The 24794-nt window shown below is 42.8% G+C and overlaps 1 protein-coding gene across 4 annotated transcripts; it reads left to right on the top strand.

Moving 5' to 3' along the window:
- The first annotated feature begins 17365 nt into the window (after positions 1-17365).
- Positions 17366-20208, top strand: LOC123448618. Of its 4 annotated transcripts, none has more exons than XM_045125571.1 (5): positions 17366-18020; positions 18287-19110; positions 19229-19458; positions 19542-19721; positions 20061-20208. In XM_045125571.1, exons 1-2 carry the CDS (start codon positions 17405-17407, stop codon positions 18526-18528), a joined length of 858 nt encoding a protein of 285 aa, XP_044981506.1. In that variant the 5' UTR covers positions 17366-17404; the 3' UTR covers positions 18529-19110; positions 19229-19458; positions 19542-19721; positions 20061-20208. The 4 variants fall into 4 exon arrangements, with proteins under 4 accessions (XP_044981506.1, XP_044981505.1, XP_044981507.1 ...); XM_045125570.1 differs by having other exon boundaries at positions 19225-19458; XM_045125572.1 differs by having other exon boundaries at positions 17366-17978; positions 18287-19458.
- Positions 20209-24794: the final 4586 nt, after the last annotated feature.

The following is a 24794-nucleotide window of genomic DNA, read 5'->3' as shown; positions in this document are numbered from 1 at the left end:
CATGAATTATTATTGTTGACATTACCCTTGAGGTAATCAGTTGGGAGGCAAAACTATAAGCCCCTATCTTTCTCTGTGTCCAGCTGAAACTTTGATCTCATGAGTACCGCGTGAGTTGTAGCAATTGTAGAGAATGAAAGAATGATTGAGTAAGTGGATTTGCTTTACAAGCTCGTATTGACTCTTTCTGATGTTGTGATAAATTGCAATTGCTTCAATGACTAAAGGCTATCGGTTATTACTTCTCGGTAAGGTTCTTGATCCGTGCTTTACTTTGTGAAGGAATTATCACTTTAGCATGAGAGATTATATGTTGGTATTGCTATTCTGATCTTGATCATGATGCATGCATGTTCGTATCTTGTTTTGTCGACACCTCTCTCCCTAAACATGTGGACATATTTATTGAGCTCGGCTTTCGCTAGAGGACAAGCGAAATCTAAGCTTGGGGGAGTTGAGACGTCCATTTTGCATCATGTTTTCATGTTGATATTTATCGCTTCTTTGGCTGTTGTTTCACTTCACGGTACTATTCTTATGCCTTTTCTCTCTTATTTTGCAAGGTTTACATTAAGAGGGAGAATACCGACAACTAGTATTCTGGCCTGATAGTGGAGTAAAGTTGAGATACCTATTCTGCGCAACTCCAAACGCTATGAAAATCAACGGGGATTTTTTTCCCAATTTGTCAAAAATATTGGGCCGAAGAAGTGCCAGAGGGGCACCAGGGGGTGCCCACAAGCCTGCACAGCGCGTCCACCCCCTGGTCGCGCCATGGGGGCTTGTGGGCAGCCCACCGGCCCACTGGCCCCCCTCTTTTGCAATATGGAGGGTTTCGTCCAGGAAAAATCAGAAGGGAGCTTTTTCGTGGTTTCGCCAGAACCAATCTAAAGCTCCGGCAGGACGATCCTGCCGGGGAAACTTCCTTCCCGGAGGGGGAAATCATCGCCATCGTCATCACCAATACTCCTCTCATCGGAGGGGACTCGTCACCATCAACATCTTATCAACACCATCTCATCTCCAAACCCTAGTTCATCACTTGTAACCAATCTCCGTCTCGCGACTCCGATTGGTACTTGTAAGGTTGCTAGTGGTGTTGCTTACTCTTTGTAGTTGATGCTAGTTGGATTATTTGGTGGAAGAGATTATGTTCACATCCTTGATGCTACTCATTACCTCTCTGATCATGATTATGATTACGCTTTGTGAGTAGTTACTTTTGTTCCGGAGAACATGGGATAAGTCATGCTAATAATATTCATGTGAATTTGGTATTCGTTCGGTATTTTGATATGTTGTATGTTGTTTTTCCTCTAGTGGTGTTATGTGAACATCAACTACATAACATTTCACCATTATTTGTGCCTAGAGGAAGCCATTGGGAAGTAGTAAGTAGATGATGGGTTGCTAGAGTGACAGAAGCTTAAACCCTAGTTTATGTGTTACTTCGTAAGGGGCTGATTTGGATCCACTAGTTTAATGCTATGTTTAGACATTGTCTTAATTCTTCTTTCGTAGTTGAGGATGCTTGCGAGAGGGGTTAATCGTAAATGGGATGCTTGTCCAAGTAAGGGCAGTACCCAAGCGCCGGTCCACCCACATATCAAACTATCAAAGTAACGAACGCGAATCATATGAACATGATGAAACTAGCATGACAGAAATTCCCGTGTGTCCTCGGGAGCGTTTTTCCTCCTATTAGATTTTGTCCAGGCTTGTCCCTTGCTACAGAAGGGATTGGGCCACTTTGCTGCACCGTTGCTACTTTTGTTACTTGTTGCTTTCTACAAATCATCTCACCACACAATCACTTGTCACCGATAATTTCAGTGCTTGCAGATATTTCCTTGCTGAAAACCACTTGTTAGATACTTCTGCTCCTCGTTGGGTTCGACACTCTTACTTATCGAAAGGAATATGATTGATCCCCTATACTTGTGGGTCATCAGTACATGCAGTCGCTTAAGGATGAATTGCAGGAAGCTTGGGATTATGGGGTCAAAACATACGATGCCGCTAGAAAAGAAAACTTCAAAATGCATGTGTGGTACATGTACTCTATGCATGACTTGCCAGCGTATGCGCTATTCTTTGGATGGTGTGTGCATGGAAGGTTCACGTGCCCCACATGCAAGGCAACTCTTCAGTTTCATTGGTTGCAGGAGGGCCGGAAGTATTCTTGCTTTGATTTGCATAGACAGTTCCTGGATCCTGACCATGAGTTCAGAAAAGACAAGAAGAACTTTACCAAAGGTAAAGTTGTCAAAAACTTGGCACCACCTGCGTTGATAGGCCAACAGATCCTGGATCAATTAAACGCCCTCGAGCCTGATCCAGAGCATCCAGGGTATTTCAAGGGGTATAACTCAAAACAACTCTAGACTCACAAGCCATGCTTGTGGGATATGCCTTACTTCAAAGACCTCCTTCTTCCACACAATATCGACATGATGCACACTAAAAAGAATATTGGAGAGGCTATTTTTGGTACATTGTTCGACATAGATGGGAATACTAAGGATAATACTAAGGCTAGAGTCGGTCAAGAGACACTAAGTCATAGACCATTACAAAACATGCGAGAAGGCAAAGGAAAGCAGAAGTGGTCGAAGCCAAAGGCCTGGTTAAATCTTGGAAGGCCAGCTATGAGGGAAATTATCTTATGGGTCAAAATGCACTTGGTGTTCCCTGATGGGTATGCTGCGAATCTAAAGAGGGAAGCGAGTCTTGAAAAATTAAAAATCTTTGGTCTCAATAATCATGATTGGCACATATGGCTTGAGCGGGTAATGTCGGTGATGTTACGTGGCTTTATTCCTGAGGATGAATTGCTAGTACTGGCACAACAAAGCTATTTCTACTATGTTCATTGTGCGAAAGAATTGTCGCCTGGCGTGGTAGATGACATGGAGGAGTTTGCACCGGAGTTGTTGTGCAAGTTAGAGAAGATCTTTCCGCCGGGCTTCTTTAATCCAATGTAGCATTTAATTTTACATCTACCGACCGAGGCAAGATTGGGTGGGCCCATGCAAAATCGTTGATGCTATGCAACTGATAGGATGCAGAAGATGCTTCGAGCTAAATGTAAAAATAAGCGTAGAATTGAAGCATCGATGGCTAAGGCATTCATAACTGAGGAGGGGGCAAACTTTGTGACAGCACACTACGAAGCCAAAAATCATCATTTGCATAATCTGAAGCCTCGGTACAATGATGCACACCCTAAAAAAGGTGGATCCAACCTCAGCCTATTAAAAGGGAAGCTCGCACCAGCCCGTGCTTCGAAACCAATAACGTTGGATGTCGAAGAATTGCGGAACATTTTGTTGTATATCTTCAATAACCTAACAGAAGTGCGGCCGTACATCAAGTAAGTTCTTGACACATTTTTCCGTAACTTCCAATTCCTTTGAACTACTCTTGTTCCCGGATATTTCATACAACCGATACGTTGCCAAATTCTCGGATGGAGCGGTGATCCAAAATGATTTTGTCGAAGAGTATGAGCTTCTGCCAAAGCATGGAGGCGGCTATCCCGGTTTCATCTGTTGGTTCAAACAAACGGTAATTATGAATAATTGACCATTTCATTTCTTGGTCTCACTTGCGGCTATTGCAACAATCATTTCGTATTAAACTTGTAGGCTAATTCAGAGTCTATGGACGCCGAGTTGAGACAAGCCGCTAATGGTTTTCACTATAAGGTCCATTCATTTGAGAAATACAACATCAACGGGTATCTCTTTCGTACATTTGGCAAAGAGCTATCTATGCCCGACCGGAAATCTACAAATTGATGTGTCTCTGCTATCAGCGAAGGTGGTATCGAGTATTACGGAAGAGTTGAAGCAATTTATGAACTTCAATTCTATGGTGAAAACACACGGAACGTCGTAGTCTTCAAATGTTATTGGTTCCAGCAGAAGGAGAATAGAAGGACTCATGAACATATAGGACTAGTCAAAATCAATCCAACCACCCATTTAGATGTTCCCGATGTCTATATTATGGCTCAACAGGCGATCCAAGTTTTCTATCTACCGTGGGCATGCCAAACTGATAAGAATCTGGAAGGTTGGTATGTTGTTTACGAAGTGCCGCCACGTGTTAGACCACCTCCCCCAAATGAACAGGATTATGAACCTCACATTAACCCAGACACATATTTCCAAGAAACACGTATTTCTTAGAAATGTTTCAAGAAACACGTCTTTCCAAGAAACACGTCTTTCCAAGAAACACGATGGAGAATTCTTCCAAGAAACACGTCTTTCCAAGAAACGTTTCAAGAACCGCCGTGCTTCACCCCAGAACATGGAAGTAGACAGCGACAATGAATCTGACTTCACCCCTGAGCCAGAACCAGCAGAGCTGGAACTAGAATAAGTTACTGATGCGGATGACCTATGAATGCTTGACCGAATACAGAAAGGCCTTTGATGTCTACTACGCAACCTTCTCCTTGTAGACGTTGTTGGGCCTCCAAGTGCAGAGGGTTGTAGGACAGTAGCAATTTTCCCTCAAGTGGGTGACCTAAGGTTTATCAATCCGCAGGAGGCGTAGGATGAAGATGGTCTCTCTCAAGCAACCCTGCAACCAAATAACAAAGAGTCTCTTGTGTCCCCAACACACCTAATACAATGGTAAGTTGTATAGGTGCACTAGTTCGGCGAAGTGATGGTGATACAAGTGCAATATCGATGGTAGATATAGGTTTTTGTAATCTGAAATTACAAAAACAGCAAGGTAACAAATGGTAAAAGTGAGCACGAACGGTATTGCAATGCGTGGAAACAAGGCCTAGGGTTCATACTTTCACTAGTGAACTTCTCTCAACAATGATAACATAATTGGATCATATAACTAGCCCTCAACATGCAACAAAGAGTCACTCCAAAGTCACTAATAGCGGGGAACAAACGAAGAGATTATTGTCAGGTACGAAACCACCACAAAGTTATTCTTTCTGATTGATCTATTCAAGAGTCCGTGGTAAAATAACACGAAGCTATTCTTTCCGTTCGATCCATCATAGAGTTCGTACTAGAATAACACCTTAAGATACATATCAACCAAGACCCTAATGTCACCTAGATACTCCATTGTCACCTCAAGTATCCGTGGGCATGGTTATACGATATGCATCACATAATCTCAGAATCATCTATTAAACCAACACATAGAACTTCAAAGAGTGCCCCAAATTTTCTACCGGAGAGTCAAAACGTGTGCCAACCCCTATGCATAGGTTCCCAATGTCACGAACCCACAAGTTGATCACCAATACATACATCGAGTACTCACATGAATCAAACGTGTGCCAACCCATATGCATAGGTTCCCAATGTCACAAACCCGCAAGTTGATCACAACAGATAGACACGTGCAATACATACATCAAGTGTTCTCAAAGACTCAACCCGATAAGATAACTCCAAAGGGGAAACTCAATTCATTACAAGAGGGAGAGGGGGAAGAACATCATAAGATCCAACTATAGTAGCAAAGCCCATGGTACATCCAGATCCAGACATCTCAAGAACACGAGAGAGAGAGATCAAACACATAGCTACTGGTACATACCCTCAGCCCCGAGGGAGAACTACTCCCTCCTCCTCATGGAGATCGGCGGGATGATGAAGATAGCCACCGGAGATGGATTCCCCCTCCGGCAGGGTGCCGGAACGGGCTCCAGATTGGTTTTTGGTGGCTACAGAGGCTTGCGGCGGCGGAACTCCCGATCTAGGGTTCTTTTTGGGGGTTTCTGAATTTATAGGAATTTATGGCGGTGGAGTTATGTCGGTTGGGCCCACGAGGAGGTCACAAGCCTAGTAGGCACACCTAGGAGGGTGGTGGCGGCTTCAAGGCTTGTGACTCCCTCGTGGCTCTTCTTGCCTTCTTCCAAAGCTTCGGGGGTCTCTTTTGGTCCAAAAAAATCATCGTAAAGTTTCATTCCATTTGGACTCTGTCTGAAAAAGGGTCAAAAACATGGAAAAAACAAAAACTGGCACTTGGCACTGAGTTAATAGGTTAGTCCTAAAAAAGATATAAAAGCATATTCATGCATATAAAACATCCAAAGTTGACAAGATAATAGCATGGAACCATAAAAAATTATAGATACATTGGAGACGTATCAGCCTTCCACAACTTCATGTTGTTGAACCCGATGAGCACGTCATTCATGAAGACATGCGTGATAGTGATGATGATGATGCATTTATTGATGATGATTATTAGTTTGTAAGATTCCCAACTTAAATTATATATGTACATATTATTATTCATGTCAGTTATTCAATTTTTGTATGTTGTACTAATTTCTTTTAATCTTTATCATGGCAGGTCAGCAGGTGTTGGAAGATGGTGGGCGCGGGTCCAGATCGCTCGATGAGTTCTCCTTTGGCAGCCTGCATGAGGGGTGGTACTTCCATTCCACCCCTATCTCTCTGTAGAGCCTTGGCAAACAATCTCACGAAACCACCCGCGGGTGCTTCTTCGTCGGCGGCATTGCCCACTCGGAGAGGTGTTGGTCGGGTAGGGAAGAAGGGGAAGGGTACCTAGAGATGTGGTGGCCACGGAAGATGTAGGCGGACTGTTGCGCCGTCCTCGCCACCACCACCAACTCATTCACCCGAGAACAGGACTACTATGGTGGACCCGTTTGCGGAGGAGGCTACGGGGACTCCGGTCCAGGAGCCTCGGGTGGACGGGCATTCGGCCCATGAGACTATGGTCTAGGATCAGCCTCGGGTCGAGGTGCGTTCGGCCCACGAGACTCCGGTTCCTGAGGCTACTACCCAGGAGACTCCAGCCACACAGGCTTCGGCCAATGTGGAGACGTCCGGATGGGGTGCCTGGCCGGTTCAGACCGAGGTGTCGGATTGGACCGAGGGTCCGGGTGGCTATTCTGTTGATGGCGGGGATGACTCTACGGATAGTGAGGGCGGCATGTAGGTGGACTGGGCCACCGTGTACAAACGTGGTAGTACACGTCTCCCGGTCGTGCCGGCTACTCGCGAGCACAGGACGGTGATTAAGCATGAAGGGGATAGGTAAGTACATTTACTCTTTTTTTAGGTTTTGCCTTCAAGTTTGTTCAAATTTCTAATGTGTTGACCTTATCATACTGCATCGGATGGAAACACCCTGATGGAGTCCGCAAGCCGAACAGCATCATTGGTGTTCTTTGCCGGACAAATTTCCCGGGGTTTGTCACGTTGGCTGGTGAGGGTCCGGTTCCTACACTAGGATTTACCTGGGAGCACTACTAGGCTGCGCAGGCCCCGTCAGAGGAGATTATAGATGGTTTCTTGTGCCACACGAGGGCCGATATGGTGATCAATAGCTTTTGGGTAAATTATCCTTTTACACAATCTAAAATTAACAATATAGCTAATTATTGTACTAATCAGTGTTGTCTCGTTTGATTGCAGACCTTCTATAGGTGTGAGGAGGGATATGAGGAGGAGGAGGCCAAGGTTCTCGAGGCCGAGTGTAGGCGGTTATTACAGAACTTACGCCACGAGGCTCGATCACAGGCCATTCGAGACTACTACGCCACGCGTGGTATTAAGAAACACAAGAAGGAGTGTTGCGGAAAGTATTTGAAGAAGGAGCAGTACATGAAGGTAATTACCTATTCTTAAGGACTTGTACGTAGTTTTCTTGATTTGATTCATAGGCGTAGCGCTCAAAATTCTTTCTAATAACTTATAGGTGCCCCCGAGATGGTGTGCGGATAAGATGGATTGTTGGGAGGCGTTGGTGGATGAGTGGTGCACAGGAAACTGGCGAGCTGTCCACAACAATGTGAAGGATCGACATAGCCAAATGGTTGTTGTGCCACACCATCAAGGCAGAGCCAACTTGCTTCAGTTCGGACGAAACTGGGTATGTGGTTTTCTTCATGATTCGTGCAATTCATTCTTCATGCTAGCTTGATACCCTTACTAATACTTTGTTCCTCTCTTTTAGGCGCATCACAATAAGACAGAGATGACAGAGTTATACAACCTTTATGGCATGCCCATACTGCCTCCTACAAGAAGGCGAAGGAATTCTCTGAGTCTAACCTGGATGGTCCAAAGAACTTCACCAACATCTCATCCCACCACAAGCTCGTGAAATACAAGGACATGGGGAAGGCTTGGAAAGGTGAGGACTTTAAGCCGAGCCAGGAACCTTTGGATCCAGAGCAGGTTATGATATCTGGTGGCGGGAGGCCCCATGGCTCGATAGCCATTGGAGATGGGATAATAAGTTGTCCAGTCACTCTCCCGGAGATCAAGGCGCACTAGTCGAGCTCCTGTCCTGAGATAATGCCTCGTCCACAGCCAGTCGATCTTGCAATCGAGGTTAGTTGTACGGACTCAGAAAACTTTCATCCATTTCATTGTGTGTGTGGCAATCAATGATTAATGTGGTAATGAGGAATGGTGTTGCAGGTTGCCCTTCAGAAAGAGAGAGAGGCAAACCAGGCTGCTCTTGAGAAAGAGAGATTGGCGAGCCAGGCTGCTATTCAGGCTGCTCTTCGGGAGAGGGATCGGACCAGGGCTCGGTTGATTGAGGAGAGGGCCCGAATGAGGCGGGTTACCTGGCCATGTACGAGCTTATTGTGGTTAGTTTGTTTTTCACATTAGCCAAATCATGTGTGTAATGTGTGTTTCATTACTAACTAATATGACCGACTCTTCAAAACCAAATGTGCAGCCTATGTGCGAGAAGACCGGTCAAGCCCCTCCGCCGATGCCCGTCTTGTGTGTGATTGGCACGGTGAGTTTAATCTCAATGGTCATTATAAACTAGTATTAAAAATTGAGTGTCATCATGCTAACTAAGACATTGCAAAATATCTTTTCTGCAAAATAACTCCCGAGCGGCATCGCATGACCCTTCTGCAGGGCAACCGTCTCCAAATGAAGCCGCCGCGAGCAACCCTGGTGCTTCTCCTCCTTGATGACCACGACAGTAAGTTTTCTCTAGTTCATTTATGACATAATTAGCTAGTTTAGCTCGAAAAAGACATACTTAGCTAATTTAGCTCCAAAATGACATACTTAGCTAGTTTACCTCCGAAAAGGCATACTTAGCTAATTTATCTCCAAAATGACATAATTAGCCCATTTAGCTCAAAAAAGACATAATTCTTCTCCTTCTTCTTCTCTTCTTCTTTTCTTCCTCTTCTCCTCCTCCTTCTCCTTCTCCTTCTCCTCCTCCTCCTCCTTCTTCTTTTTCTTCTCCTTCTTCTTATCTTCTTGCTTCTTCTCTTTCTTCTTGTACGTAGCTTATTTTCCCCAACAAAGACATACTTAGCTAGTTATCCTCCAAAATGACATAATTAGCTTAGTTACGTAAAAACATCATAATAACCTTGGTTAGCTCATAACTTAACTAATTTAGCTCCAAAATGACATAATAAGCTCAAAATGGCATAAGAACCTTGGTTAGCTCATGAATATTATATACTTAGCTTGTTTTCCTTACAATGACATAATTAGCCCATTTAGCTCCAAAAAGACATACTTAGATAATTTAGCTCCAAGAAGACGAGAAGAGGTGAAATGAAAAGAATTAAGAAGAAGAAGAGAAGAAGAAGCAGAAGTAGAAGGAGAAGGAGGAGAAGGAGTCATACTTCTCCTCCTCCTCATCCTCCTTCTTCTTCTCCTTCTTCTTCTTGTCCTCCTCTTTCTTCTCCTCGTTCATATTATCCTTACATTATTTTCCCCAACAATGAAAAAATTAGCCCATTTAGCTCCAAAAAGACAAGAAGAGAAGCAGAGGGCAATAGGAGAAGAAAGAGGAAAAATGAAAAGAAGAAGGAAGCAGAAGAAGAAGAGAAGAAGAAGGAGAAGCAGCCCTCCTTCTTCTCCTTCTTCTTCTCCTTATTCTTCTCCTTCTTCTTCTATCCTCCTTCTTCTCCTTCTTCTTCTCCTTCTTCTTCTCTTCTTCTTTTCTTCTTATTCTCCTCCTCATCCTTATCCTTCTCCTCCTCCTCCTCCTTCTTCTTCTTCTTCTTTTTCTTCTCCTTCTTCTTCTCTTCTTTCTTCTTCTCTTTCTTCTTGTACGTAGCTTATTTTCCCCAACAAAGACATACTTAGCTAATTATCCTCCAAAATGACGTAATTAGCTTAGTTAGGTAAAAATCACATAAGAACCTTGATTAGCTCATAACTTAGCTAATTTAGCTCCAAAATGACATAATAAGCTCAAAATGGCATAAGAACCTTGGTTAGTTCATGAATATTATATACTTAACTTTTTTTCCTCTAAAATGACATAATTATCCCATTTAGATCCAAAAAGACATACTTAGCTAATTTAGCTCCAAGAAGAGGAGAAGAGGAGAAATGAAAAGAAGGAAGAAGAAGAAGAAGAGAAGAAGAAGAGAAGAAGAAGGAGAAGAAGAAGGAGAAGAAGGAGAAGGAGTCCTACTTCTCCTCCTTCTTCTCCTTCTTCTTCTTCTCCTCATCTTTCTTCTCCTCTTTCATATGCTCCTTACCTTATTTTCCCCAAAAATGACATAATTAGCCCTTTTAGCTCCAAAAAGACATACTTAGCTAATTTAGCTCCAAGAAGAGGACAAGAGGAGAAAAAAAGGAAAAATGAAAAGAAGGAAGAAGAAGAAGAAGAGAAGAAGAAGAGAAGAAGAAGGAGAAGGAGGAGATGAAGGAGAAGGAACCCTCCTTCTTATTCTCCTTCTTCTTCTCTCCTCCTTCTTTACCTTCTTCTTTTATTATTCTTATCCTCCTCCTCCTTCTCCTTCTCCTTCTCCTCCTACACCTTGTCCTCCTCCTTCTTCTTATTTTTCTTCTCCTTCTTCTTCTCTTCTTGCTTCTCCTCTTTCTTCTTGTACGTAGCTTATTTTCCCCAACAAAGACATACTTAGCTAATTATCCTCCAAAATGATATAATTAGCTTAGTTAGGTAAATACATCATAAGAACCTTCGTTAGCTCATAACTTATCTAATATAGCTCCAAAATTACATAATAAGCTCAAAATGGCATAAGAACCTTGGTTAGATCATTAATATTATATACTTCGCTTTTTTCCTCTAAAATGACATAATTAGCCCGTCTAGCTCCAAAAAGACATACTTAACTAATTTAGCTCCAAGAAGACAAGAAGAGAAGAAATGAAAAGAAGGAATAAGAAGAAGAAGATAAGAAGAAGAGAAGAAGAAGGAGAAGGAGAAGGAGTCTCCTTCTCCTTCTCCTTCTTCTTCTCCTTCTTCTTCTTTTCGCCTACTTCTTCTCCTACTCTTTCTTCTCCTCTTTCATATTCTCCTTACCTTATTTTCCCCAACAATGACATAATTAGCCCATTTAGCTCCAAAAAGACATAATAAGCTCAAAATGGCATAAGAACCTTGGTTAGCTCATCAATATTATATACTTAGCTTGTTTTGCTCTAAAATGACATAATTAGCTTAGTTGGGTCAAAAATGGCATAAGAACCTTTGTTACCTCATAAATGTCAGATAGTTAGCTTATTTCCATCCAAAATTACATAATTATGTTAGTTAGGTCAAAAATGGCAAAATAACCTTGGTTAGCTCAAAAAAGTCATATACTAAGCTTATTTTCCTCCACAATGACATAATAAGCTCAAAATCGTCATATGTTGTTGTTCTTCTTCTTCTGACTTTCTTATTCCCATTTTGCAGATTGGATGTACTACATGCATGGAAGCTGGCATTGATGGAGTGATTTAGTTCAAGTTTTCATTTGAGTTGATGAACAATGTGGAACTACATGTATATGTTTATATGGATGAAAAGTATACATGGAACTATATGTATATGTATATATATGGATGAAACTTTGTATATGTTGGTTCTTTCGATATATGGGATGTACAAGTATGAACAAATGGCATTGATGAACTTTATATGTATATCATATATGTGTTGTAAACTATATATCATATATGTGCTATGAATTATATATATATGTGCTGTGAAATAACATAAAAAACAAAACTGTGACAATATGGGCTCTTTGCCGTCTTCCAGCTGATGGCAAAGGCCTTTGCCATCAGGCAGCACATGGCTAAGGTGCCACGTGGCACCCAGCTGTGCAACCTGATGCAGCGGAAGCTCCCTCATATAGGCTCTTTGTTGTACACTGCCCTGTCTGGCAGACGGCACAGAGCCTGAGGGAGGCAGATGGCATAGAGCCCAAGCGAGGCAGATGACACATAGTATGAGGGAGGCATACGGCAAAGAGTATGAGAAGACGGTTGGGCCAACTGAGGGCTGGCCCATATAGGCAGACGGCAAAGCTAATGAAGAGAGGCAGACAGCAAAGTTGATGAGGGAGGCAGACGATAAATCCTCCGTTAGCCCTAACGGAGGCGTTGCCTGTCGACTGCCGTCTAACGATGATTGTCGTTTCCTCGGTACCAAAGGTTGGCGGCAAAGGCCTTTGTCGTCCGCTTACGGCAGACAGATGGCAAAGAAAGTGATGTGCCGTTGAAAGTTGTCATAGGAACTTTATCGACAGGAGGTAGGCGGCAAAGACCTTTGCCGTCGGTGGAACACCTATTTGGTGTCTGTTATGGCAGACGGCAATGTGTCTGATTCCTGTAGTGAGGCCCCTTGATCTCCCGGAGAGTGAGAGAACAACGTATTAGTCCATCTCCAATTGCTAGCGAGCCATACGACCTCCCGCCACCATATATCATCACCAGCTCTGGATCGAAAGGTTGCTGGCTTGGGTTAAAGTCATCCCCTTTCCTCACCTTCCCACCTCCTTATATCTCACGAGCTTGTGGTTGGAGGACATATTGGTGAACTTCTCTGGATGATCGACGTCAGACTCAGAGAATGCCTTGGCCTTCTTGTAAGAGGCAGTACGGGCCATGGCATACATATCGTACAGCTCTGCCACCTTCGTGTTATTCCGCTTCGCCTAAAAAATAGGTGAAAAATATTAGTAAAGAGCTCAAGCTAGCATGAACGATGAATTGCATGAATCATGAAGAAAACCACATACCCAATTCCACCCGAACTGATATAAGTTGGAGCTTCCTTGATGGTGTGGCACACCAACCGTTTGGGCACGTCGGTCCTTCGCATTGTTGTGGATGGCTCGCGAGTGGTGTGTGCACCATTCATCCACCAACGCCAACCAACAATCCATCTTATCCACACACCATATCGGGGGCACCTAAGTTAGTAAAAAAAAATTTGAGTGCTACGCCTACGAATCAAATCAAGGAAACTAAGCACAAGGCCTTAATAATAGGTAATTACCTTTGTGTACTCATGCTTCTTCAGATAATTATGGCGGAACGACTTCTTGTCCTTCTTAATACCACGCGTGGCGTAGTAGACTCGAATAGCATGCACCAGAACCTCATGGCGTAAGTTCTGTAATAGGCGCTTGCACTCGGCATCGATAAAAGTTGCAACGGCCTCTTCCTATCCATCCTCACACGTGTAGAAGGTCTACAATCAAATGAGAAAACACTTAGTAGTACAATAACTATCTATTTTTTAATTGCGTAAAGGAGAAATTATCCAAAGCCTATTTATCAGCATGTCGGCCCTTGTGTGGCACAAGATATCGTCGATCACCTCCTCCGACGTGGCCTGGGCAAACTTGTAGTGGTCTTAGCTCCATCCTACCTATGAAAGCTGCCCCTCACCAGCCAACTTGAGAAACCCCAGGAAATTTTGCCGACAAAGCACACCAAGGACACTATTGGGCTTGCAGACTTCATTGTCGTGATGCCAACTCCTGTAGTATGACAAGGCCAACGCATTAGATATTTCCAAAAAATATGAAGGCAAAAGGTACAAAAGGAGTAGATGCACTTATATCTCCCCATTAGGCCTAATCATCGGCCTCTAATCGCGCGTCGTCAACACGGGCGGCATCCATGTACCACCATTCTAGTACACATTCGCCCCCTCAACCACCATGCCCTCACTATCAGTAGACTTAGCCACCCGGCACCTTAGGCAGATGCGGCCAGGTATCCCATTCGGATGTCTCCTCGGATGTAGCACCTGTATGCGGAGTCATTTGGGCTGAAGCCTCTAGGACAGGAGTCGCCTGGGACGTACCCCGTGGGACAAGAGTCCCGTGGGCTGCAGCCTGTGCGACCGGAGTTGTTTGGGACATAGCCCGTGGGACCAGAGTCTCGTGGGCCGCAGCATGTGGGACTAGAGTCTCGTGGCCTGAAGACCCGTCTCCCCAAGGGTTGTGGTCCACCGTCCCCATAGCCTCCACCTCAAACAAGTCCACCCTAGCAGTCATGTGCTCGGGTGAATGAGATGGGGGTGGCAGCGAGGAAGGCATAGCAGTCCGCCTACCTCTCCAACGGGCACGTCCTATAACTCTCTTCTTCTTCCCTCCACGACCTCCTTTCCCGGTGGGTAATGACACCAATGAAGAAGCGCCCGCCGGTGTCCCCGGACTATCTGCCAACACTCTATGGAAAGATTGGGGTGGAATGGAAGTACCCCTCCAGTAGGCTGCCGACGAAGAAGTACCTGCAGAGGCCCTTGAGATGTATGAATATGCCCATCAAATGTCATTTTCTCGGTTCCTTGTAAGATTGTTTGAGAGGCCCTTGTCGTATGTTGTTATAGGGAAGAAAGTGCAATGTGAAGGATAGTATGTGCATGGAAAACACTTTCTTTGATATAATGATGTTACAATGGATGTTACCACAAATTTTGAGGGAGAGAACTGTGTGTGTGCAGGAGTAACAAGCAATCATCAAGTGTTGAGGGTAGAGAGAGTGTGCTGCATGTCCCCCACTACAGGTTGTGATACATGCTTCTCCAGGTTGGTCATGAGGGACATATAAAATTGTTGAGAAAAATTCATTTTGTATATGCCTCGACTTTTCAAAGGCTGATGTTTACACAATAGCACTGTAGGTTCATTTGTCGTTCTGACAGAGGAGTTCATGTCAAACATATATTAGAACCATCAGAGGAAATAAGGATTATAGGTGATTTTCTTTTTTTCCAGTTTTGCTATATGTTTGATGAAGTAGCACAAAATATGCCACGAGGAGTACATATTGAAGTAAATTTATGGAATATGGTTGCTGTAATACCCGGTTATAACAACCCAAGGGGAAAATGAGGTGAGTTTGTGTTTGCAAGGATACATAGAGTTTTTTAGATAAACTATAGTGTGCAGAAGGTTATTTTTTAAATAATTCTAGATCATGAGTTTTAAGGTAGTCTATTACATCAAAATAGACATCCCGATCTTATCTTGAGATAGTATAACCAGCACTTCGATGATAAAGAAGCAAACTGGTAAGCACACAATGTAGGGAAATCATAATTTTCGTGAGCACTTAGATGAGTTACGAGCGGATGCCACTTGATGGGTTGTACACAGGTGCTGCAGCTGAAACTGACATGCTATAGCCTACAGGTTTTTCATGTGTATTCTAGAGGTGTAAATACAACCACTTCAACAATTCTTTTGATTTTTGTTTGCACTAATTGCAGGGTTTAATTTCTTTGTAACTCGCATTTCTTCATCTTCCCATTATGTAACTGACTAGAGAATTACTCCTCCACCCACATCATTCCTCCGATAAAAACAATCTCGGTCGCTCCTCTACCTCCACCGGGCCTTCCCATCTCCTCCCACCGGCGAAGCCCACGAGCTCTACAGATCTCTTAGCCTACCGACCACAAACTTGCAGGGATAGGATTAAGTTAACGTCCATTTGATGAACGAGAAGACCATGCGAGGCCGCCAATGAGAGTAGTATTGGAATGGTGGTCAGTCTAGCCACAGGTGAATAAGTATCAAAGAAATCTTCTTCTTCTTTCTGGGAATAGCTCTTGGCCACAATCATAGCCTTGTACTTTTTAATCGTACCATCGGGCCTAAGCTTCCTTTTCAACACCCACTAGCATCCCAATGGTCTGCAACCATAGGGACGGTCAGTAATTTGCCATGTCCCAGTAGCCATGATGGAATCCATCTCGCTATGAACCGTAGCTTTCTAGTGAAAGTGTGTTATATCCACTAGAGGGGGGTGAATAGGCGATTTTTAGAATTTTATCACTAAGGAAATTCCTTGTGAGGAAATTCCTCAATGACGAATTACGTGCAGCGGAAATAGCGCAGGATCATAAGTGCATAGACTACTACAACATATTACTTGGTGAATATTATTAGAATTGGTTTGCACAGTACGCGGGTACACATAAAGCAGGGGAAGATTTACTCGAATGAAGAATTTGAGGTTGAGCAAATTTAGAGAAAGTCTTCAGACAAATTCTTCAAACAACACTGATTAAAGTCTTCAACATACAATTCTGAGAGAATGAAAGATTTGAAGAAATAGAACCCGTATCACGATGAAGACAGTTGTTGATGACCCACTTCCAATTATTGTGGCAGTCGTACGTTTGATTTGGAGCGGCTTGGTATTGAAACCAAAGGACACACAGTCTCGGGACACACAGTCCCTACCGTATTCTCCTTGAACTAAGGACACACAGTCCTTGCCCAACACTCCTGGTAAGTCTTCAGGGTAGACTTCCAAACCCTCACAAACTTGGTCACCTAGACCACGACGCCTAACTGTCTGGACGATGCACAGTCCGCAAAGGTAAAAGGCTTCAGTTCCATAGAGGAACAAATTCTTTAGTGATGCTCAATCACTTGGTTTTTGGTTTGGGGTATTTCCTCACTTGATGATTTTCTATCAAAGACTCTTAGGAATTTGGGTTGCTCTAAATGACAAGTGTCAGTTTCTCTCGGAGCAGCCAGTCGGCTAGTGGTTGTGGGGGCGGTTATTTATAGCCTCAAAGCATCCCGACATGATTTGACATAAATGCCCTTAAATAATGTGACTGTTGGGAGGATAAGATCAGTGAGGTGGCGCATGTCGCAGCAACGGTCAGAACTTTCAACTGTGAAAGTCCTCATGCCTCTCATATTCCTCACTTTGAGGGTTTGGTAGGTTTAGGCTTGGGTTGAGCATCATAAGGAAATTCATTCCGTAGTATTACTTTGACCCCCTTTAAAAGTATCGTGTTCCTATGACTCAAGAGTAAAGAAAACGAAACAGAAAGAATAAATGTTCACACTTCAAATTCTTCAAACAGTTTTTCTTCAGGAACCACCGAATTTCTCATCTTCAATATCTTCATGAGGCATATCAATTTCATCGCAATTTCTTCGTGATCAAAGTCTTCAAGGTAATACCAAAGTCTTCACCCGAAGAAATACATTTTTAGGGGTCGATATTCATCATCTCTCCCTAATAATAAAGCACGTAGTGCTTCTGCCGTCCGTCGCGCCACTTTTACATAAAAACCCTTCTGTTTTCTTGAAATCAACCCGCAGTCCTGTTTTTAGTCATCTTCCCCGTCCTGCCCGCGGCGGCCGTCAGCGTGAGTGCCAGCGATGAAATCTCCCCCGTCCCGCTCGCGGCGCCCCCACCCCATTCCTTCCTTCCATCCACCGTCGGGGGAGCGAGGGAGCGAGAGCATGGCGAGCGGGGGCAGGGTGGATCTGGACGGCGGCGCCGTGCCGCCGCTCACCATCTGCATGATCGGCACCGGCGGCTTCATCGGCTCCCACCTCTGTGAGAAGCTCATGGCCGAGACCCCCCACGTCGTCCTCGCCGTCAACGTCTACTCCGACAAGATCCGCCACCTCGTCGACCCGCCGCCTCCCCACCTCGCCAGACACATCTCCTTCCACCACCTCAACATCAAGAACGACCCCCGCCTCAAGGGCCTCGTCAAGATGGCCGATCTGGTACTTCCCCTCCCTCCCTCCTCTCGCGGATCGAGTCACGGTGCCGCAGCCCCTGCACCTACACGACGGCGCCCTGGAGACCCGAGGAAGTCGGACCAGAAGACGGATCCCAAGCCGGCGGGGACGAGTCCAGAGCCGATCCAGGAGCCGCGCGTCGAGGAGGCCCGTGGCTGCGGCGGTTTCGCTTTCCTCTGCGCCCTCGCTGGACAACAAGGAGGTGTGTGGCTGTTTCCCCGCCCCTCTGCCAAATCGCACTATGGTAACGCTGCGCTGTTCCGATTGATTACTCAGATGCCATGTTTGCGTCAAATTAGCAAGCCCATTGTTACTTTGTAAATAATTTGTATAATCGTTAAAAAGTATACAAATAATTTGTAATTGGTTGGATAATTAGCAGGCCCGTTGTCTCTTTGTATAATTGTTAAGAATTTGCTTTGCTGCGAGTAATTGTTCAATCTGAAAGCTGAGAGAAAAGGCACCAGGATCATGCTATGGGGCTCTTACGGTTTTTATCGGATGCTGCAGGCCATTACTGGAATCTCTATGCCGATGAGGTCCGACAAGCTCTACTCTGGCAGTGCCGACGGCTCTGTTCGCGTATGGGACGACAAATCTGGCAAGGTAGCTGGGCTATCCGCTCTTGGCATTCCCCTCAGACTCGTTATGCTCAGTTCACCTTTGAGGTCATGTCTCTATTGATTCCTGCATTACGTGTGGCGGTTGAGTTCTGCTGCCTGTTCAATTGGGGATTAACTCTGGTTGCTTGAGGTGGTTGATGTGCCGATGGGCTCAAATTGTGCATCGTCTATGATGGTTGATGTGTGCTGACTGCTTGATCAACTGAGGAGCTCCTCTAATTCCTTTGTGCGCCTGATGTATCCGTTGGTTCAGATCAGGTTGTCATTTGGCACGCCTGGGGTTGAGGACATGTCAGATTGATTTGCCTTGGAGGCTTTTCGCCTGTTTGTCGTGATCAGTGTACACGAGATCAGTTTCGGGAGGCGATCAGGCTGGTTACCTGACAGGCAAAACTCTCTGCGGTTAAAGTTGCACTCTGATTGCCAGATGGCCATATGTTTAATAGCAAGAAAAAAAGAGTAAAAAAGAAAGGGAAAAACGAGAGATGAGCTTTAAGAAGATAAGATTCTTCAGGAAAAAGGAGAAATTTAAGAAAAGATTGTTGTGTAGTAGAGAAAAAAAAGAGCGAGAGTTTCTAATCTGTTGTGTTGCCCTTTCTATTCTTAATGTTTCTGCAATAATGCGTTGATGTCATCAAGATAGGAGGGAAGATTGGCTGTATGGTCACTCACGACAAGTGAGTATTTGTTGGAATACCAAAATCCGTGGAGGTATTCTCAATTTTACTGGGAGTGCAAGTCAATTTTGCTATATATTGAAGTGCTATTGGGTGTTGAACTATTGTTCTTCGTTGCTCCGACGGCTTCCACGCATGAAACATAAAGACAGGGATGAAGCTAAGTCTTCAGGGACCTTCTGGGCTTGTTTGTTCCATGACTATCAAGGATGTGATGATGTTTGCTGGCACAGCGGACGGGCGCATCAAGGCTTGGAAATTTCCAGCTAAGGACATCAACTCGGAACCGGTGGCAATCCTCACTGGCCATGACCGTCATGTGATTTCACTTGCTGTCTCAACAACAAGGCTTTACTCTGGCTCACTTGACAAGACAATCAGAGTACGAAAATGCTGCACATCCGCTGATTTCTGTTGGCTACTAAATGCTATGTTTGTGTCTGATATATTCTGGGTATTTATCAGGTATGGGACCTTAAAAATCTTCAGTGTGTCCAAACACTCTCTGAGCATAAGGCTGCTGTTACTTCTGAGCTTTGTTGGGGTCAGAAGTTACTTTCTTGCTCTCTCGACAAGACTGTAAAGGTCTGGGCTGCTTCAGAATCTGGAGACCTTCAACTCATGCATACCCACTCTGAGGAGCATGTAAGTTCTGCAAACTTAATTTACACGAATATTTCCATCAACATTATTTCTGAAGACCTCATTGAAGTTTCAAACATGAAGGCTTATATTAGTTACAACTTTTTTTACCTTTTATTAGTGGTAGTATGATACTATCCTTATTTAGTCTTATTGATCAGTGTAAACTGTATATGTTGAATATTTATGGCATATGTATTTCTTAATCTGCAGTAACTGAAATGATATATTTACCTATTAATAAAGCACCTATTACTTATGGGTACGTCATTAAAATTGTCTTTAAAATTGTCTAATATTACCCACCCATGCCACCTATAAGTTATAAAAAACTTTTTGCAGGAAATCGTCGCATGGGCCGGCCCAACTACAGGGACCAGCTATACTACGCTCTACTCTCTAGAAAATAAACAGCACGCCCATTTGGCCAGCCCATGGGCGGGTGCGTCTTTTTTAGTTTTTTTACTTATTATTTATCAGTTCATTTTTATTTTCTCTAATTCAAATAAATCAAAAAAACAATTCGAAATTCAAAAAATTATATTTACATAAATTTTAGATAAAACATAAAATGTTTGTGAATTCAAAAATTGTTCGGGATTTTTGTAAAAATGTTTGCATATTAACAAAATCGTAATTTTCGCGAAAACAATCAGGAATAAAAAAAAGTCCATCATTTTGAGCAATTTCTTTAATGCAATTAAAAAAATGTTTGATAATTCAAAAAATGAATTATTCGCCAATTCACAAGAAAATACTTGAAAACAGTTCGTAATATAAAATATTGTTTGTAATTTAAAAAAAATGTTTATAAATAGTAAAGAATGTTCTCGATTGTAAAATTGTTTCCAAATTTATAAAAATGTTCACGAATGATCGAATATATGTAGTTCAACAATAATGCTTCTAAGACTTTTTCATTATATACCTGAGTGAATTTTGAAGAATAAATTGTCGGGTGGAGCGGAATATTACAATATATTTTAAAAAAACGTTTCTTAAAATTTAGAATAATTTTTTGAGTTGCCAAGTTTTTTGACAACATGATATTTTTTTTTAAAATATGAACATTGTTTCAACTGTGGATTGTGAATAAAATTGAAAAAAAGAAATATTATTTTGTATTTGTGAATAAATTTTTGAAATCATGTGATGAGATATGAACATAATGTGGTCATCGTCATTGAAGATGGTGGGTTTCTTCTCCCGTTGCAAAGCACGGGCCCTTTTACTGATTTTGAAGTGCAGTCTGCGAGTAATTTTATTCAATTTCAGTTAATAATGTTGGTTGTACACTATTTGTAATCATTATGTTATGGTATCAATGACTTGATTTCAAGGCCACAATTCACAGTTTTATTACCCGTTGCAATGCACGGGCATTTTTTCTATATTTAGTTTAACCTTATTATTGATGTATATTAAAATTGATTATAAAAATGATGCACAATGACACATGACAGGTTGTGTCCCTTTTTTCTCCCGTTGCAACGCACGGGCATTTTACTAGTATAACTCAAACTCCTCAGCGACTTATAGAGCCTATGTACACTTATAAACACATTAGTCACTTAACCTATAAGTCTTCAAACCACCAAAATCAGTAAGGGCACTCGATGCACTTATAATCTTCCCCTTTTTCGTGGTTGATGACAATTAGGTTAAGTTTTCAACGGGGATAAAAATATGAAGTGTTAGTACTGAGTTTGAGGAATTTGGAGTCAAGATACCGAGAGACTCCCCCTGAAGATGTGCATATTTTGAGGAATTTGCTTTGTACAGCAGATGCACCTTGATGATTTATATCATGGCGATCTCCCCGTGTATCTTGTAAATCATCCACACATTTGACATATAAAATGAGGAATTTGAAAATGCATGATGAAAAATGGTGTGTGACAAATTTCACCATGCCTGCATTAATATACTTTGTGGAATAAGCATGCGAAGAAAAACGTTCAAAAGAGTTAGAGCACCATCGGACTTAAGTTACAACTCATTACATCAAAACACTTCAGAAGAACCAAGAGTTTGCAACTTAATAAAGTTTATAATCCCGAAAATGGATCCCGCTTGAAGACTAACTCTCATATTTCTCCCCCTTCGTCATCAAGTGACGAAAAGGGACAAAACTAAGGACTAACGCCCTTTGATGAAATTCACTTCTTGGCTGATGAAGAGGCGTGAGGATTTTTGGAGACAAGCTTCTTCCTTGGACCAGTTCGAGTATGTTCTGGTTCTTCATCTGACTCAGTAGTGCGAAATGAAGAAAATGAACTGTCCTCCAAGTCAGGAACAGGAATTGGCTGGAATTTCTTCTTTGGAGGCCATGACCAGTCGAAGTCTTGAGTAAACTCCAATTCCTCAAGTTCCTCTTGAGTCTTTAGAGGAGCCAAGGTGGCCCAGGTTCGATCAAACACCTCATGAAGATAATAGTGATTTTTCTTCACTGCATTCTGAGTCTCGTTGAGGGTTTTCACAATGGCACCAAACTGGCGCTTCACCCACTTGTGATTGCGATCAAACTTTTGATGAAGACTAAGGAGTAGCTCTCTGTTATTCATCGCTCTAGGGGGCAGTTGGGCTTGGAGGATCTTGGGTAGCAGTGTCGTCATATGAAGAATAAGAATCTGCCTTGCGAAATTGGCCATCAAGGTGCCGATTTCCTTCATCAATTACGGACTAGCCTTTGCCTCGAACAGGATCAAATGATTTCTTGATGACTTTGATCGGCGGCAGATATCCAAGTTGATTCTAAAAATCAGCTTGGTAGTTGATGCTTGACCTGTTTTTGATGAATCTCAGAATCCACGACGCATAAATCTTCTATTCAAATGGCGACAGGGCATTGTCAGCCAAAGTCCTCAAGAAGAAATCATGAAGATTCATAGGTATGCCATGGATGACATTGAACAAGATATTCTTCAGGATGCCTACGACATCTTCTTCATCATCATGTCCTTTGATAGGAACAATGGCATAAGACAGGATTCTGTAGACTGTTCTTGGTTCATACTTCAAGACCTATACGAGAAATCGAGTCCTTGGGGTTGGTCCTTGGCCAAAGGCTTCATGAGGACTTCCATCAGCCTATTTGGAAGTTCACGTTCATCATACATCAGAACTGCATCCTCTGAGGGAATTGAGATTGGAGGAGCTCGAAGCAATTTAGTTGAAGGCGCTTTGTAGGCGTGTGCTGAGTCATCCAATCCAAAACCCAACCGTTGACATCCTTTGGGTCGCCAGAGATGTGCAGTGTGGTGTAGAATGGAAGAATGATGTCAGTGTTCCAATCTCAAATGTCAGTGTAGAAAGGCAGTAATCCAGCTTCGTGAAGAACGTTGAGGACCGGAGCATAGCAAGGTATTTCCTCCATATCACAGTGAGGAATATGGATATGCTGAAATATCTTGTTTCTCCCACAAAGCACTGAAGCATAATAGTTAAGTTGATTCCTTGTACAAAACTTCCTGTGTCTAATGCGGAGCTTGTCATATGGATTTTAGCGAGTGAAATACATGTGTTCTTCATAGAATGACTCTTTCTGAAACTTTGGCCTATTGGAGAAAGTATGATTGTGCTGTGGTTGAAGATTATGATGTTGTTCTTGAGGAGTAGCCACTACCATTGATGTTTCTCTGTTTACCACAACAATAGTGGTATAGTGTTGGACGCAGTAGCATTTTCTTCAGGTGGAGCATTTCCCTCAGTTTGAGGATTTTCCTCACCTTGAGGAATTTTCTTGTTGGAGGAGGCAGTTGCAGTATTCGCCGCTGCATTGTCTTCAGGCGATGCAGCTGATTCTTAAGCAGATTCCTCACAAATTCTTTTCCCGTCAGAACCTGTGAGGATTTCACTTGTAGCAGGAGTCAGAGGAATTTGAGTTGACCTTTGTGAGCGAGGATGAGTCTCTTCACAGAAATCATCATGAATTACTGGAGTGCTGCACCCAGTTTCATCATCACCCACTTGTTCTTCAGTGGTCTTTGGAGGAGTGGTGGACTGAGGAATGTCATCTATCTGTATTTCCTCATCCATTATTTCATCATGTTTAGCATCATCCATTTCTTCATCTATCTATAAGCCAACTACCAAGCCACGCACCGCTGTGCTCTAAAAGATATAAGTGAAGCACATAGAGCAAAATCAACTAGCTCTAAAGATATAAGTGAAACACATGTGAGCTGAATTGCCTAACTCAAAGGATATAAGTGAAGCTCGGCAAAATCACGGTGAGTGCATGTCTCTCTCTCTAGGTGTGCAGCAAGGAAGATTATGACATAACAAAAATAAAAGACTCCTACGATACAAGACGCTCCAAGCAAAACACATATCATGTGGTGAATAAAAATATAGCTCCAAGTAACATTACCGATGGATTGAAGACGAAAGACGGGATGCCTTCCCGGGGCATCCCCAAGCTTAGGCTTTTTTAGCATACTTGAATCAACTTGGGGTGCCTTGGGCATCCCCAAGCTTGAGATCTTTCCACTCTTTATCTCTTTGTCCATAAGAACTTCACCCAGAACTTGAAAACTTCATAACACAAAACTTAAACAGAAACTCGTGATATCATTAGTATAAGAAAGCAAATCACCACTTCCTTAGGTACTGTAGCAAACTTAAATTCTGCTTATATTGGTGTTGGGTTGCTGTATTTTCACTTTTGCATGGCTAGTACCCTCCGATACTATCCATAGTTTCATCAAAATAAGCAACCAACTCAACAAAAACAGAATCTGTTAACAGCAGACCACTCTGTAGCAATCTGTATACTTCGTATACTTCTGGTACTTCAAAAAATCTGAAACATTACGACAGTCTGAAGAAATTGCATAGAAATCAGCAGTAAAAAGAATCAACTCAAAAGATCTCACAGAATAAAAATGAAAATTCTTTTCGTGAGCATAGAGTTTCTGTCTTTTTCCAGCATGATCAAACAATCATCACCAAGACTAATCATAACGGTTTTGCTTGCTACAAACACAAAAAGAAACACAAAAGACACAATCATAACAGAATTATGATGGTGTGGAGAAAACAAAACAGGAATAAAAAACCAAAGAAAAATTTATT

This window comes from Hordeum vulgare, chromosome 4H (genome assembly GCF_904849725.1).
Source record: "Hordeum vulgare subsp. vulgare chromosome 4H, MorexV3_pseudomolecules_assembly, whole genome shotgun sequence".
In the NCBI taxonomy this organism is placed as follows: Eukaryota; Viridiplantae; Streptophyta; class Magnoliopsida; order Poales; family Poaceae; genus Hordeum; species Hordeum vulgare.
Note: the sequence above shows the minus strand (reverse complement) of the source record. Positions and strands in the feature narration are given on the sequence as shown.

What these genes read in the sequence shown, in the direction of transcription:
- LOC123448618 (XM_045125571.1), top strand. Translation starts at nt 17,405, where the DNA reads ATGAAATCTCCCCCGTCCCGCTCGCGGCGCCCCCACCCCATTCCTTCC. An exon ending in CTCTGCCAAATCGCACTATG is followed by an intron (nt 18,021 to 18,286) that starts GTAACGCTGCGC and finishes CGGATGCTGCAG; the next exon opens with GCCATTACTGGAATCTCTAT.